Below are 17,683 nucleotides of genomic sequence, written 5' to 3' on the forward strand. Positions count from 1 at the left end.
CTAGGCCTGGTCCTTTAACCACCCAATTGAAAACTGGGGACATTCTAGCCAAGACAGAGTTCAATATGAATTACAATAATGTGACCAGTCCATAGTTAAGCACACCTTAAAAAAGCCATATATCTACAAGACCCATTGCGCTCTATTTACGAAGCAGCGGCTTTGAGGTGACAATTTAAAGCAGCACTCAAAGTCAATGTAAGGCTCACCGAGCTTTACACTGACTGCAAGTGTGGCTAGAAAAGCTGCAGCTTCGTAACCATAAAAGAGATCATTGAACAAATAGACGAAGACAATATACTGTTTGTAGTTTTATATTTGGCAATATGTCTCATTTTCTGAGAGTTATTTAGTTGTTCAGTGTTTCTCACAGTATTTTCTTTCCATCCGAAGTCTTTTTGCTTGTAGAAGTATTATATATTCCCCTGGAAAAGCAGAAAGAGTAAAGCATTCAAAAATGTATTATATATAGACATAAAAGTAACATAATGCTTTATGTAATTGTGCCACTTTCCAAAATTACCATTAACCACCCCTATTCATAATAGCTCCTAATACACATGTACAGAGAGAAGGGTGAGAGACAGGGAAATCACAGGTCTGACAACAGTACTGTGTGCAATAGGCAAAAGGAACGTGAGACAGCTTAATCTTCAGTGGAACATTTTAGAATGTTTGCTGCACATTAAGTAAATGTAGTTTAATGTAGATTATTACATCTTCCTACTAACCATACAGAAATATTTATACTCGTGTACCATATGTATTTTTTTGAAAGCTGGAAATGGGGACTGATATGAGTCATTGCTGCGAGCGTGACTTGATCACAAAGCCAAGGAGCCATGGCAGCTTTGCTTACAAACATAAGTGTATAAAGATATCAGGGGCCGGATGTAATGACGCCCGACTTCAACGTCCGTGCAGGATGCCAGCTGAACTCGGACATTTTTTTAAAGGGCCAATCACATAGAAGGCAAAACCATGCCTTGTAATGGATTGCCCCTTTAAAACGAGTTTTATGGTAAGAACGTACCTTTGTTAAAACTCTTTCTGTGAGGTACACTGGGCTCCACAAGGATAGACATTGGGGTGTGTAGAGTAGGATCTTGATCCGAAGCACCAACAGGCTCAAAAGCTTTGACCTTCTTCCCAAGATGCATAGCACCGCCTCCTATATCACCATGCCTTCGTGCACAGGAGCTCAGTTTTGTTAACCAGCCCAATGCAGTAGCAAGTAAAAGAGACGACAACTGCAAGTTGCCACAAACACCACACTCTCCCGACAGGAGAAAGTGTCAGCGGCTATAGCCACACCAACCCAAAGCAGCTAAGTGCGTCAGGGTGGGCGCCTTGTGGATCCCAGTGTACCTCGCAGAGTTTTAACAAAGGTAAGATCTTACCATAAAACTCGTTTTCTGCTGCGGGGTACACTGGGCTCCACAAGGATAGACATTGGGGATGTCCTAAAGCAGTTCCTTATGGGAGGGGACGCACTGTAGAGGGCACAAGAACCCGGCGTCCAAAGGAAGCATCCTGGGAAGCTGCAGTATCAAAGGCATAGAACCTTATGAACGTGTTCACTGAGGACCACGTAGCCGCCATGCACAATTGTTCAAGGGTCGCATCACGGCGGGCCGCCCAAGAAGGTACAACAGCCCGAGTAGAATGGGCTGTAATGTGAGCAGGAGCTGACAGACCAGCCCTCACATAAGCATGTGCAATCACCATTCTAATCCATCTGGCCGAAGTCTGCTTGTGAGCAGGCCAGCCCCGTTTGTGAAACCCAAACAGAATAAAGAGAGAATCAGATTTCCTAACAGAAGCAGTTCTCTTCACATAGATACGGAGAGCCCGTACCACATACAAACACCGCTCTTTGGGAGACAGATCAGGAGACACAAAGGTCGGCACCACAATCTCCTGATTAAAGTGGAACGAAGAAACCACCTTAGGCAAATAACCGGGACGAGTCCTAAGAACCTCCCGGTCACGGTGAAATATCAGATATGGGGAACTACAAGACAAAGCACCCAAATCCGACACTCTTCTAGCTGAAGCAATAGCCAGCAGAAACACCACCTTAAGGGAAAGCCACTTAAGATCAGCTGTACCAAGAGGTTCAAACGGAGACTCTTGTAACGCCTCCAAAACCACCGACAAGTCCCAAGGAGCCACAGGCGGGACATAGGGAGGTTGCATACACAACACACCCTGAGTAAAGGTATGCACATCAGGTAAGGTCGCAATCTTTCTCTGAAACCACACCGACAAGGCAGATATTTGAACCTTGAAGGAGGCCAGACGCAGGCCTAAGTCCAGGCCCTACTGAAGAAAGGCCAACAACTTGGCTGTACTAAACTTGGAAGCGTCATAATTGTTAGATGCGCACCAAACAAAGTAAGAATGCCAGACCCTATGGTAAATCCGAGTAGAAGCCGGTTTCCGGGCCTGCAACATAGTTTGAATGACTGCCTCAGAAAACCCTTTAGCCCTCAAGACGGAAGCTTCAAGAGCCACGCCGTCAAAGACAGCCGGGCTAGGTCCTGATAGACACAGGGGCCCTGAACGAGGAGGTCTGGGCATTGTGGAAGTAGAATTGGACGCTCTGACGATAGGCCCTGCAGGTCTGAGAACCAGTGCCGTCTGGGCCACACTGGAGCTATGAGAAGCAGAATTCATCTTTCTTGCTTGAACTTCCGAATTACCCTGGGCAGGAGTGACACCGGAGGGAACACGTACGGCAGCCGAAACCTCCACGGCACCGCCAGCGCATCCACGAATGCTGCTTGAGGATCTCTTGTCCTTGCTCCAAAGACCGGAGCTTTGTGACTGTGTCGAGACGCCATCAGATCTACGTCTGGAAGGCCCCACTTTTCCACTAGGAGTTGAAAAACTGCTGGATGGAGGCCCCACTCTCCAGCGTGTACGTCCTGACGACTGAGAAAGTCCGCTTCCCAATTCAGGACTCCGGAATGAATACTGCCGATATGGCCGGTAGATGGCGTTCCGCCATTGCAGAATCCGTGAGACTTCCTTCATTGCCAAACGGCTTCGAGTGCCGCCTTGATGATTTATGTAAGCCACTGTGGTGGCGTTGTCTGACTGTATTTGAACAGGACGGTTCTGAATTAAATGCTGGGCCAGGTTCAACAAATTGTAGAACCGCCCGCAATTCCAGAATGTTGATTGAAAGGAGATCCACCAGCCCTGAAGGGAGTGTTGCTCCAGCACTGCGCCCCAACCTCATAGACTGGCATCTGTTGTCAACAGGACCCAGTCGGATATCCAGAAGGGACGGCCCCTGCACAATCGTTGGTCCTGGAGCCACCAGTGCAGCGAAAGACGGACCTCCGGAGTCAATGAGATCATGTGAGACCTGATCCGGTGAGGCAGGCCGTCCCACTTGGCTAGAATCAGCCTCTGGAGGGGGCGAGAATGGAATTGAGCATACTCCACAATGTCAAATGCTGACACCATGAGGCCCAGCACCTGCATCGCTGAATGTATCGACACTTGCGGACGAGAAAGGAAGCAATGAATCTTGCCCTGAAGTTTCAGGACTTTCTCCTGGGACAAGAACAGCCGCTGGTTGTGAGTGTCCAATAGCGCTCCCAGTCGTACCATGCTCTGAGCAGGAACCAGGGAGGATTTCTTCCAGTTGATGAGCCACCTGTGGGCTTGCAGAAACCGGACAGTCATATCCAGATGACGTAGGAGAAGTTCTAGGGAATTTGCCAGGATCAACAAGTCATCCAGATACGGCAGGATCCTGATCCCTTGACGGCGAAGTACCACCGTCATCACCGCCATAACTTTGGTGAAAACTCGCGGAGCCGTAGTTAAACCAAAAGGTAACGCCCGAAACTGGTAATGGAGGTTGCCAATCACAAACCTCAGGTACTGCTGATGTGACACTGCTATAGGAATATGCAGGTAAGCATCTTGTATGTCCAGGGAGACCATATAATCCCCAGGTTCCAAGGCCAGAACTATAGAGCGAAGGGTTTCCATACGGAACTTGGCAACTTTCACAAACCTGTTCAATGCCTTGAAGTTGAGAATGGGCCAAGAAGACCCATTCGGTTTCGGGACTAGAAACAGCGGAGAATAGTACCCCCGGCCCATCCGAGCAAGAGGCACCTGTACCACCACTCCTGTATCCAGGAGGGTCTGTACCACAGAGTGTAGAGTTTTTGCCTTTGTCTGGTCCAAAGGGACGTCTGTCAGGCAAAATCGATGAGGGGGACGGTTTTTGAAGGCTATGGCGTAACCTCGAGTGACGACTTCCCGTACCCAGACATCTGAAGTGGTCTTCAACCATTACTGGGTATACCCTAGAAGCTGGCCCCCCACCCTGGGATCCCCCAGGGGGAGGCCCGCCCCGTCATGCGGCAGGCTTATCGGTCTTGGAAGCTGGCTGACGGGCAGCCCAGTCTCTTTTGGGCTTTGGATTACCAGGTTTGGAAGTGCGGGCCTGCTTGTGGTAGCCTTCGACACAGAAGGAGCGGTACTTGGGAGACAGGCAGTTTTGGCAGTAGCCAAGTCAGCCACTGTCTTATTTAAGTCCTCCCCAAACAGAATATCTCCCTTGAAAGGGAGTACCTCCTGGGTTTTTCTAGAGTCCAGATCCACAGACCAGGATCTCAGCCACAATATCCCTCGAGCCAGGACTGACGTAGTAGAGGCCTTGGCTGCTAGAATACCGGCATCAGAAGCCGCCTCTTTAATATAGTGAGAAGCTGTGACAATATATGACAAGCATTGTCTAGCATGGTCAGAAGAGATTTCAACTTCCAACTCTAGGGCCCATGCTTCAATAGCCTCTGCAGCCCATGTTGCTGCAATAGTGGGCCTTTGTGCAGCACCCGTGAGGGTGTAAATCGCTTTCTGTTACATGCTTCTCTCCTGGGTTTCACCAGGATTCCTGACGTATATCCACTAGGTGGTCAGAGTGAGGTAAAACTTGTTTAACCACCTTCTGACGCTTGATCCTATCTGGTTTCTTAGGAGGGACGGATGGCTCGGGATCATCCGTAATCTGTAGAATCAACTTAATAGCCTCCAAAAGATCAGGAACATCCACATGTGAACTACCCTCCCCATCAGCAGTATCTGAGTCAGAATCTGTGGGGTCAGTGTAAGCGCCATCTTCATCAGACGAGGTGTCAGTGACAGCAGTGGATTGTGAGGAGGTAAAAGCTTGCTTAGAGGATCCCATGGTCTTAGGCGAGCGAGGACTTTTTAGTAGTCAAGGACTGGTTCAATTTCTTCAATTGGGCAGACAAGTTATCTGCCCACGGCGGGTTAGCCGCGGGGACCACATACGGTTGAACCGGCATAGGAAGTCCCATAGGGGGTATTAGTTTAGTAACTAGTGTATTTAGAAGCGTGGAGAAAGTAGCCCATGGTGGGTCATTATGGACCCCCGTTGCCACAGTCCCACTGGGGGGTAAGGAGCCCCCAGAACCAGAGCCCGCAGCTGCTATAGTCTCCTAATAGGGATCTGTGGCTTCAGCAACACCGGCAGTGTGTTCAGCCCCAGAACCGTTACCTTCAGAAGCAGACATGATATAACTTGCAGTATTAGGTAACACAGTACAATTGTCAGCAGCACAATACCTCATGCCCAAACCCCTGCGCAGTGTAGTCAGCACAAGCAGAGATACAGGAGAGATATGGGCCCTCATTCCGAGTTGTTCGCTCGTTCTTTTTCATCGCATCGCAGTGAAAATCCGCTTAGTACGCATGCGCAAAGTTCGCACTGCGACTGCGCCAAGTAACTTTACTATGAAGAAAGTATTTTTACTCACGGCTTTTTCTTCGCTCCGGCGATCGTAATGTGATTGACAGGAAATGGGTGTTACTGGGCGGAAACACGGCGTTTCAGGGGCGTGTGGCTGAAAACGCTACCGTTTCCGGAAAAAACGCAGGAGTGGCCGGAGAAACGGTGGGAGTGCCTGGGCGAACGCTGGGTGTGTTTGTGACGTCAACCAGGAACGACAAGCACTGAACTGATCGCACAGGCAGAGTAAGTCTGGAGCTACTCAGAAACTGCTAAGTAGTTAGTAATCGCAATATTGCGAATACATCGGTCGCAATTTTAAGAAGCTAAGATTCACTCCCAGTAGGCGGCGGCTTAGCGTGTGTAACTCTGCTAAATTCGCCTTGCGACCGATCAACTCGGAATGAGGGCCATGGTGTCTACAATCACAAAGAAAAATACGTATTAGAGTATATCTTGTGAATATCCTATATTATTATAAAACCTGACGCACCAAACTCCCTCAGGTTATAGAATATAGGGATAGCAAGGTGAGTGAGAGACACACAATGGAAATCACTCAGCAAGCCAATGCACACACATATAGTCACAGTTATACAATGCAGAGGTTATTACCAACAATAATACTGCACTGGACCAGCTTATATATATATATATAGCTCTATAATCAATAGATATAACACTGCACAGCAAGAACTGGATGTATATCACAGGGTACTTGTACCAGAGAACCCTGACTAAATGCACTCTTTCTTAACTAACACTGTCTAATTGACATGTAGAATACTTAAGTGTCATGTAAAGTCACAGCGCTGACAACCAGGCGGCTTTACAAAGAAGGATTTGCCCAAGCAGTCCCAGGAACAGTGTAGCTGAGAGAAATGGCGCCCAAACACTGACAGGGAGTCAGGGAGAGACAGATATGCAGCTCCAGGGTGGGAACATTTACTGGAAATGGCGCCCTGGGGCCGGGGGAGGGGCTCCAGGTCTAAGCCTTATCCCCTCTGCTGGCAAAACCACCGGGTACTGCGGGCTACTTGTAAAAAGGTTTAGAGAGAAAACCTGACCTGCACCCATGCCCTGGTGATCTAGTGGGATCGCCTGTACTGCCACGGGACCCACTTACCTCCTCCCGAAGTGCGGCCACGCGATCCCGGAGAGCCCCAGCCGTGTACAGCGCCGCTGGGAGTGTACAGCGCCGCTGGGGGAGAGATGGAGCTGCAGCAGGTAATGTCTACTGACATCTAACACAATCTGTGCCTCTGCTGCAGCCCTTGTAGTCTTCTTTTTTCCTCAGAAAAAGCTTTTTCTAGAGCTGCTGTGAGCAGCTGTTCCTGTTACATGCTTGCACTGCAAGCACCAACTACAAACTGAGCTCCTGTGCACGGAGGCGGGGTGATATAGGAGGCGGCGCTATGCATCTTGGGAAGAAGGTCAAAGCTTTTGGGCCTGTTGGTGTTTCGGATCAAGATCCTACTCTACACCCCAATGTCTATCCTTGTGGAGCCCAGTGTACCCCACAGCAGAAAAAGAATGTCAAGTTCCGCCGGCATCCCGCATGGCCGCCGAACTCTGGCGTCATTACATCCAGCCCCAAATATTTATATTGGACTAATTCATACCCATGGATATGACGCAATGACTTTAAATAGGGTGTGCGTGTTCAACTAGTCTAAGCGACAGACCACAATCAACACTTCCCCTTTGAAGGGTCTTCTTTATCTACACGACTCCCTTCAGTGATTATTGCTGTGGTTCCCCAGTCTCCTTAATCCCCTCCATCACACCTGACTTGTCACGCCGCACAGGTGCTTTACTTGTCAGTACTATGTAGCCTAAACTACAACAGACAAACAGCAACACATCTTCTTATAACCCATTTACTGTTCTGGTTACTCTGTACATTATAGGATAACAATTTCCAATTTGAAGAACCTTACACAACATGGCAGCTGTATCCTGGAAAGATATGATTTACTACAAATGTCTGTTTAAAATCATAGCAGTAATATGAACAGGGGAGCTTCAAGAGAAGAGGAGGCCCATGTGCAGACTCCGTCTGGGCACATTCCTCTCTAGCCGGCTGCGCTGTAGACTCTGGGCACTAGGGTCACTAGGGGACCCTAGTGCTGTGTTAGAGAACTTCAGCACTATTTGTGTGAGACCCCTAGAGGTGAGAGGGTCTTCTGCAAATAACAATAACAGTCCCCACTGTTCCCTTAATGTACAACACGCACGCCAGTACTTAGGTTGCCACCTGGACTTATAGCAGTAGGGGCTCACATAATAGACTGGAGACCAGGATAATGAGCTGGAATGTAATGGAGGGTAAATGTACATACAGAAGCACAGAAGGTTAAGGTCAAGGCTGGACCAGGATCTCAACGTGGGCAGATAAGGCACTGTGAAATGGAATGCAGGCACTGTGCAGATGGCTCTCAGGCACTGTGCAGTTAGTATGCAGGCACATGCAGTTAGAACACTTTGCAGGCTGAGTACGGAAACACTGGGATGGCAGCCAGAGGGTTAATACACACTGAGGCTGAACGTAGGTACAAACAGGGCAAGGACTAGGTCTCAAATGGGTAAAGAATCTGGAAAAGTATCCACAAGACAGACAAAGTCTTCACAGAATCAGAAAACAGGGGCCAGCAGCTTATACTACACAACGCACAAGCTTTGCTACTGCCAACGCAGGATTCCGGAGGATAAGTATTGAAAACAATGGGTGCAGGGTGTGGGCCCCCCTGGATCCTAGGGGCCAGTGTGCACTGCACCCATTATAAGTACGGCAATGAATATATGATCCTGGGCATTCAAACATATATTTTTATACTCCAGTTTTTATTGTTTAGCACAGTGGTTCCCTAACTTCTTTGAATCACTGCACCTTTTTTTAGAATTTTTTTTCACAGCACCCCTAGGCCAAAAGTCTTATAATTGAGAAATTTATAAAGTAAATTGTGTTTATAGGTCATCCTTAGGTTAGATTTGTGTGGTGAGGGACAAGATTTGTTTCTGTTTGTCCCTATATTTTATGATTGGCAGTCACAAGCAGGGGCGGATCCAGAAGAAAATGAAAGGGGGGGCACCATGATAGGAGAACGGTAATAGTTCTATTTACATGCATCTAAGACATGCGTGCTCCCAGATAAGGGGTGTGGTCTCACAGGATACGCCATCAGGTAATGATTGGCTGTAGGAGCGCATCCTGGTTTATTGCCAATGTTTCACCCTGATGAAAAGGCTGATTGGGCCTTGAAATGTTGGTCACCTGTTCCATTAGTTATGGGATCCTGGAAGGCACCCCAGCACAATATAATTATTAAAGTTTTTAGTTGGTGGTGGCAGGTGCAGCATACCTTGTTTTGGGCACTGCACTGAGACTCAGACTGCAGGACACGAACTGCCCATCTTTGATTAGCAGAAGCAGCCAGCTGGATCTCCAACAGCAGCATAAAACATCTGCAGGACAGCACTGTCACAATCACACGGGCCGCCTTCTCAAAACTGAGGCTGAGTTTGACTGCACCTAGCATGGTGGTAAAGGAAGTGGAGGAGGAAGCGCTGGGAAACTGTGTGGTGCAGTGAGGGCTAATGAAGCCTTCTGCGCTGTCATAAGTAACAGTCTTACTCAATGCTGGCATTTGAACCCTGCGCCTGGGCTGTACTCTGGCCGGCTGGCAGTGGGGGAGGTAGGTTGCGGTGTGAGCAGGGGGAGGCTGGAGCTGCACACGGACTTGCTGTTAGAGCCGCGGTGGGTCCTAGTGCCTGCTGGCTCTTTTATCAAATCTGACTGATGGAAATAGCAGTAGTGCTGCTGCTGTTCTCCTTTTGAAAAAAAAAAGAAGTCAGAAATGACAAGGGAAGGGGGGGGGGGGGGGGGGGCACGGGCCCGAGTACCCCCACCCCCCTGGATCCCGCCTATGGTCACAAGCACTGTTCTTTTCCTATTACATTGACCATAACTAATTTGAATTGGTTCTAGACCACCAATCCAAGGCACCCCTGCAAGTTTTGGGGTGCCTGGGCACACAGTTTGAGAACCACTGGCTTAGCACATTAAGATGGCAGTGACTATGGGGCAGCCGAATATTGGGTCTACTGAGGGCAGGAACTTGGGCAAACTGGTGATCCCCTAGTGCCTAACCACCCCTCATCCCACAGCCTCACCCTAACCTCCCCCCGTAGCCTAAACTCCTGGCGGAGCCTAACCCTGTCTGCATTCTCAGAATGTGAACATTTCACATGGTGACATTTCAGATGTCAACATTGTTAACTTGTTGACATTCTGAAGATTGTTGTGTCAACATTATTGCTCTTAACCATCTGTCCAGAAACTAGGAAGGGGTGGGTCATGAGACTACAAACCAGGGATCAGAGGAGCATGTGCTCAGCTGTGATTGGATTAGATGATCATATGCTTCTCTGACCCCTGGAGACCTGTTGGCTGTGAGTTATCTAATTGGGAAGACCAGGAATCAGTGATCTACTGAGCACTGCAGACAGGCCAGTGATGTCTATGACTGCTGGTACTGACAGTAATCTGCAATACATGACTATTGAAAATATTTCCCTTCCCAAATGTACTGAACTTTGATGATTTGGGAAAACACATTTATCTGCAAACATAGGGGGTCATTCCGAGTTGACTGTAGCTGTGCTAAATATAGCACAGCTACGATCATGAACTCAGACATGCGGGGGGACGCCCAGAACAGGGCTAGTCCGCCCCGCATGTCAGGCCGGCCCCCCCTCACAGAAGTGCGAAGGCATCGCACATCGGCGATGCCTTTGCACTTCAAGAGTGACCGGGAGCTACTCGTCACACCCCGGCCCGCAGCGGCTGCTCCCCCAACGGTCCGGCCACGCCTGCGTTGGCCGGACCGCTCCCCCTAAACGGCTGCATAACGCCGTCGTTCAGCCCCCTCCCGCCCAGCGACCGCCTCTATCTCAGAGGCGATCGCTAGGCACCGAGGGCGCATGCGCAGTCCCGACCCGAACGCTGCGATAAACTGCAGCGAGCGATCGGGTCGGAATGACCCCCATAACCCACATACGTAAAACATCAGAATGTACAAATGTGAGATATGTAGAGAATGTGAGACAGTCATGATTTCCCCTCATTATAAAAACTTCGTCGGAGATGTATCAAGCAGTAAAAAGACTGAAGGAATGGACAAGTTGCCCATAACAGCCAATCCGCTTTGAGATAGCATTTATCAAGTACTGTACATTCTATAAAATAACTGGTTGCTATGGAAAACTTCCCCACTTGTCCACTCTTTACACTGCTTGATACATCTGTCCCTTAATCTATAACTGTACTGGTAAAATGGACTTAGCACATGTCGGGTCCCATCTCAGGACATGTCATTGTGTATTCTATAGATCTCTCTTTGGGGACAATCATGGTGGGGCATGGCGCAAACATACAAAGCATATATGTACTTTACCGCTGCTAAGAGGTTTCCTGGAGGCTATCCTATTAGCCTTGATGCTGGCATTCTTATCCCTCGTTACCGGCACTTATGGGGTATAATGCTTTGCGTGCTTCAGGCACGCAAAGCATCATCCCAGATAAGCAGCCACCGGAGCCGCGATAACACATGGGATCGGGAACTTATCCCCGATCCCATGTGTTTTTGTGCAATCGCGGGTCCATTTTCAGCCGTTAAAAACAGACTCTAATTGGATACCGCAATAATGACCATTGGTCATAAATCGCGATATCAGGACGTTGTTATCAGCTGAAAATGCATCAGGGCTAACTGGATACCCCCTTAAGTATTTTTCGTATACAGGGGACCCTGCTTTTATTGCTTATCAGAAAGTGCACTAGGCAGTAATATGGTATCCGGTCTTTAGGTAGACAGCACTTAGGTTGACACTCCTTAGGTCGACCACTATTGGTGGACATGCATTCGATCGACATTGTCTATTGGTCAAAATGGTCACTAGGTCGCCATTGGAAAAAGGTTGACATGAGTTTTATCAAATTTTTTTCATTTTTTAAAAACTTTTTCATACTTTACGATCCACGTGGACTACAATTGGGAACGGTAACCTGTGCCGAGCGCAGCGGTAGTGGAGCGAGGCACCTTGCACAAAGCGAGCCATGTGAGGGGACACGGTGCACAAACGGTGGTTCCCTGTCACTTTACGAAGAAAACAACACCAAAAATACATTAAAAACTCATGTTGACCTTTTTCCATGTCAACCTTGTTCATGTCGACCTAAAGACCATGTCAACCTATTTCAGGTGTCGACCTAGTCACTGTCGACTCTATGATCCACCCCCGTAAATACAACATAGAACACCATAGGAACTAAAGGCAGGTCCTCTTTAAATAAAAAATAGCATAGAAAAATCTCCTTACTTGTGCGCTTGCTTCTCCCTGGTGACATGTGCTGGATAAGCTGCCTGTTTCTTAGCAGAGTCTTGTGCAGTGGAGGTCTGCAATTGAAATTGAAGAGACAAGCTTACTAGAAGCTCTGTAGAGGTAGACAGTTCAAGTGTTTTTGATGTAGTAAATATTAAGAAAAACTACTGTATTTATCTAAATGTACTCATTTTAAGTCCAGCTTTCTGCGAGGATTCTGTGGGGAAAATTGACATATTATGAGTTTTGCTCTTTATTTTAGCCTAAGGGAAAATAGAAGGATGAAAAAATTAATACAAGGATATGGAATAAAAAAAAAATATCAGAACTAAATGACATCATAACTTAATAATGGTTTGTAAAAAATACATACTGTACAGTACAGGATTACGGGGTATATTCAATTACTATCGGATCCTCTCTGATGGAGAGGATCCGAGAGTTCCTTATTAAATTTGCGGGCGTTTTTGACTACTTTTGTCCAGTTTTCGGCATGCCAATCGACTTTTTTTTAAAGTCGAATTGGCATTGGCGAAAATGGGATTAAAAAAATTGTCAAAATCGCCCTCAAATTCACCAAATCAGGTGGATCGGCGGGGAATTCGCAGATCCACCTGTTTTTCGACAGTGTTGGAATTTCCGAAAAAAGTCGAAAAAACGGAACTTACATTGAATAGGGCGAATCGAAATTCGCCCTAAAAATAGGGAAAAAGGAGATTTATGGTAAGAACTTACCTTTGTTAAATCCCTTTCTGCGAGGTACACTGGGTTCCACAGGGATAACATCGGTGTGTAGAGTTGGATCTTGATTCGAGGCACCAACAGGGAGGCTAAAAGCTTTGACTGTTCCCAAGATGCTCAGCGCCGCCTTCTCTATAACCCCGCCTCCGTGCACAGGAGCTCAGTTTTGTTAACCAGTCCAATGCAGTAGCAGGTAAAAGAGACGACAACAGTTAGCAGTCACATACACCACATTCTCACGACAGGAGAAGGTATAAGCGGCTAATGCCATACAAACCCAAAGAAGCTAAGTGCGTCAGGGTGGGCGCCCTGTGGAACCCAGTGTACATCGCAGAAAGAGATTTAACAAAGTTAAGTTCTTACCATAACTCTCAGTTTCTGCAGCAGGGTACACTGGGTTCCACAGGGATAACATCGGGGATGTCCTAAAGCAGTTCCTCATGGGAGGGGATGCACTGTAGCGGGCACAAGAACCCGGCGTCCAAAGGAGGTGGAAGTATCGAAGGCATAGAATCTTATGAAAGTGTTCACTGAGGACCACGTAGCCGCCTTGCACAATTGTTCAAGGGTCGCACCACGGTGGGCCGCCCTAGAGGTCCAACCGACCGAGTAGAATGGGCTTTGATGGTAGCAGGAGCTGGAAGACCAGCCTGTACATAAGCTTGTGCAATCACCATTCTAATCTATCTGGCCAAGGTCTGCAACCACCATTCTAATCTATCTGGCCACCATTCTAATCTATCTGGCCAAGGTCTGTCTACCTCTACAGAGCTTCTAGTAAGCTTGTCTCTTCAATTTTAATTGCAGACCTCCACTGCACAAGACTCTGCTAAGAAACAGGCAGCTTATCCAGCACGTCACCAGGGAGAAGCAAGCGCACAAGTAAGGAGATTTTTCGATGCTATTTTTTATTTAAAGAGGACCTGCGTTTAGTTCCTATGGTGTTCTATGTTGTATGTTGTGCTTATTCGCAGGCCAGCCACGTTTGTGAAAACCAAAAACTACGAAAAGAGAATAAGACTTCCTAATGGAGGCTGTCCTCTTCACATAGATACGGAGAGCCCGTACCACATCCAAAGACCGCTCTTTGGAGGACAATTCAGGAGAGATAAAGGCTGGAACCACAATCTCTTGATTAAGGTGGAAAGAAGACACCACCTTAGGTAGATGAACCGCCCGGTCACGGTGAAAAATCAGAAAAGGTGGCCGACAGGATAAGGCACCCAAGTCTGAAACCCGTCTAGCAGAGGCAATAGCCAGCAGAAACAAGACCTTAAGAGTAAGCCACTTAAGGTCCACAGATTCAAGAGGTTCAAACGGAGACTCTTGCAAGGCCTCCAGAACCACCGACAAATCCCAAGGAGCCACGGGTGGGACATAGGGAGGTTGAATCCGTAAAACACCCTGAGTGAACGTATGAACATCAGGCAGGGTCGCAATTTTTCTCTGAAACCATACTGACAAGGCAGAAATATGAATCTTGAGGGAGGCCAGACGAAGACCTAAATCCAGGCCCTGTTGCAGGAAAGCCAAAAGATTGGCCGTACTAAACTTGTAAGCGTCATGATTTTTAGATGCACAGCAAGCAAAGTAAGCATTCCAGACCCTATGATAAATCCGAGCCGAAGCCTTCAACATAGTTTGAATGACCGCCTCAGAAAATCCTTTGACCCTCAGAACTGAAGCTTCAATAGCTACGCCGTCAAAGCCAGCCGGGCCAAATCCTGGTATACATAAGGGCCCTGAACGAGGTGGTCTGGGCGCTGCAGAAGCAGAAGAGGACGCTCTAACAAGAGACCCTGTAGGTCTGAGAACCAATGCCGTCTGGGCCACGCTGGAGCGATAAGAAGTAAGATCCCTCCTTCTTGCTTGAACTTCCTTATTACTCTGGGCAGGAGTGACATCGGAGGGAACACGCACGGCATCCAAAAGTTCCACGGAACTACCAGTGCGTACACGAACGCCGCTTGAGGATCCCTTGTTCTTGCTCCGAAGACCGGAACCTTGTGATTGTGTCGAGACACCATCAGGTCTACATCTGGTAGGCCCCACTTCTCCATTAGGAGTTGAAATACTTCTGGATGGAGCCTCCACTCTCCGGCGTGTACGTCCTGACGACTGAGGAAGTCCGCTTCCCAGTTTAGGACCCCCGGAATGAACACTGCCGATATGGCTGGCAGATGGCGTTCCGCCCACTGAAGAATCCTTGACACTTCCATCATAGCCATGCAGCTTCGAGTGCCGCCTTGATGATTTATGTACGTCACCATGGTGGCGTTGTCCGACTGTACTTGAACAAGCCTGTTCTGTATCAGATGCTGGGCCAGGTTCAGAGCATTGAACACCGCCCGCAATTCCAGAATGTTTATCGGAAGGAGAGACTCCTCCCTGGTCCACCGACCCTGAAGAGAGTGTTGCTCCAACACCGTGCCCCAACCCCTCAGACTGGCATCCGTTGTCAGGAGGATCCAGTTGGAGATCCAGAAGGGACGACCCCTGCTCAATCGTTGGTCCTGCAGCCACCAGCTCAGTGACAGACGAACCTCCGTAGACAAGGAGATCATGTGAGACCTGATCCGGTGAGGCAGGCCGTCCCACTTGGCAAGAATCAGCTTCTGTAGAGGGCGGGAATTAAATTGAGCGTACTCTACTATGTCGAAAGCCGACACCATGAGGCCTAGTACTTGCATCGCCGAGTGTATCGACACTCGTGGGCGAGAGAGGAAGCATCGAATCCTGTCCTGAAGGTTCAGGACCTTCTCCTGTGACAAGAACAACCGCTGGTTGTGTGTCCAACAATGCCCCCAGTTGCACCATGTTCTGAGCAGGGACCAAGGAAGATTTCTTACAGTTGATGAGCCACCCGTGGGCTTGCAGAAACTGGACCGTCACATCCAGATGACGGAGGAGAACTTCTGGGGAATTCGACAGGATCAGCAAGTCGTCCAGATACAGTAGGATCCTGACACCCTGATGGCGGAGCAGAGCCGTCATCACCGCCATGACCTTGTTGAAGACTCGCGGAGCCGTGGTCAATCCAAAAGGTAAGGCCCGGAATTGATAATGGAGGTTGCCAATAGCAAACCGCAGGTATTGCTGATGCGACATGGTAATAGGAATAGCGGTGAATAGTACCCCTTGCCTCTCTGAGCCAGAGGCACCGGCACCACCACTCCTGTGTCCAGGAGGGACTGTACCACCAAATTAAGAGAGTTTTTGCCTTCTCCTGATCCGAAGGGATGTTTGTCAGGCATAATTGATGAGGGGGACGTTTCTTGAAAGAGATGGCGTATCCGTGAGTGACGACTTCCCTACCCAGGCGTCGGAAGTGGTCTTCAGCCATACCTGTGTAAACCGTAGAAGTCGGCCTCCCACCCTGGGATCCCCCAGGGGGAGGCCCGTCCCGTCATGCAGTAGGATTGTCTGATTTGGAAGCAGGCTGACGGGCAGCCCAGGCACATTTAGGTTTGGGCTTAGTGGGTTTGGAAGTGCGAGCCTGTTTCAGGTACGCCTGACCCTTTGCTTTACCTGGAGGTCGAAATGAATGAAAGGAAGTACTCTTAACCTTCGGAGCCGAAGGAGCAGTACTAGGCAGACATGCCATCTTAGCGGAAGCTAAGTCAGCAACAATCTTGTTGAGATACTCACCAAAAAAGATGTTCCCCTTAAAAGGGAGCACCTCCAGGGTTTTCTTAGAGTCCAGATCCACAGACCAGGACCGCAACCAGAGAATCCGGCGAGCCAGAATGGACGTAGAAGAGGCCTTGGCCGCCAGAACACCGGCATCAGAAGCCGCCTCCTTAATGTAATGAGAGGCTGTGACAATATACGAAAGACATTGTCTAGCATTATTAGAAAAATTGGACGGCAGCTCTATTTCCACCTCCTAAGCCCACGCTTCAATAGCTTCTGCCGCCCAAGTAGCTGCAATAGTGGGCCGATGCACAGCTACCGCAAGGGTATAAATAGACTTTAAGCAACCCTCCAGACGCTTATCCGTCGGTTCCTTCAGAGAGGTGACGGTAGTGACATGCAGTGCAGAGGACACCACCAGCCGAGCGACTTGCGAGTCCACCGGCGGCGGCATTTCCCAATTTTTACTTAACTGTGCAGTGAGGGGATAGCGAGATAGCATCATCTTGTGAGGTGTGAATTTCTTTCCTGGATTCTTCCAGGATTCCTGACATATATCAACTAAGTGGTCAGAATGAGGCAAAATTAATTTGATAACCTTCTGACGTTTGAATCTATCAGGTTTCTTAGAGGCAACAACAGGTTCTCGGCCATCATCAATTTGAAGAATCAGCCTGATAGCCTCCAATAGGTCAGGAACATCCACCTGTGAAACAGACTCCCCATCAGAAGTATCTGGATCAGTGTCTGAGGGGTCAGTATACACGCCATCCTCATCGGACGAAGTATCTGAAACATGAGTGGATTGTGAGGAAGTAATGACCTGCTTAGAGGAGCCCTTGGTTTTAGGCGGACGAGAGTTGGGTTTTTGTTTAGTCAATGAGTGATTCAATTGCTGTAACTGAGTGGACAGGAGATCTGCCCATGGCGGATTAACCGCAGGGACGATATGTGACTGTAAAGGCACGTGAGGTCCCATAGGGGGCATAAGTCTAGTTACCAGCATAGTCCGTAAATTAGAGAAAGTAGCCCAAGGCGGGTCGTGATGTGCCCCCGTTGCTACAAACTGACTGAGGGGTAGAGATCCCCCAGAACCTGAACCCTCCGCTGCTATGTTTTCCTCTAATGCATCTGCGGCATCAC

General features: G+C 48.5%; 1 protein-coding gene across 3 annotated transcripts in view; it reads right to left on the reverse strand.

Annotated features, from left to right (window-relative positions):
* Positions 1–298: 298 nt before the first annotated feature.
* Positions 299–17,683, reverse strand: part of CCDC169 (coiled-coil domain containing 169) — a 356,256-nt gene continuing 338,871 nt past the window's right edge. For all 3 annotated transcript variants that reach the window (XM_063951832.1, XM_063951831.1, XM_063951833.1), the window contains 2 exons: positions 12,164–12,240; positions 299–425 (listed from right to left, as the gene is read on the reverse strand). In XM_063951832.1, coding sequence (XP_063807902.1) covers positions 368–425; positions 12,164–12,240 — 135 coding nt within the window. In that variant the 3' untranslated portion in view covers positions 299–367. The remainder of the gene's footprint in view (positions 426–12,163; positions 12,241–17,683) is intronic.

This window comes from Pseudophryne corroboree, chromosome 2 (assembly GCF_028390025.1).
Source record: "Pseudophryne corroboree isolate aPseCor3 chromosome 2, aPseCor3.hap2, whole genome shotgun sequence".
NCBI classification, from domain to species: domain Eukaryota; kingdom Metazoa; phylum Chordata; class Amphibia; order Anura; family Myobatrachidae; genus Pseudophryne; species Pseudophryne corroboree.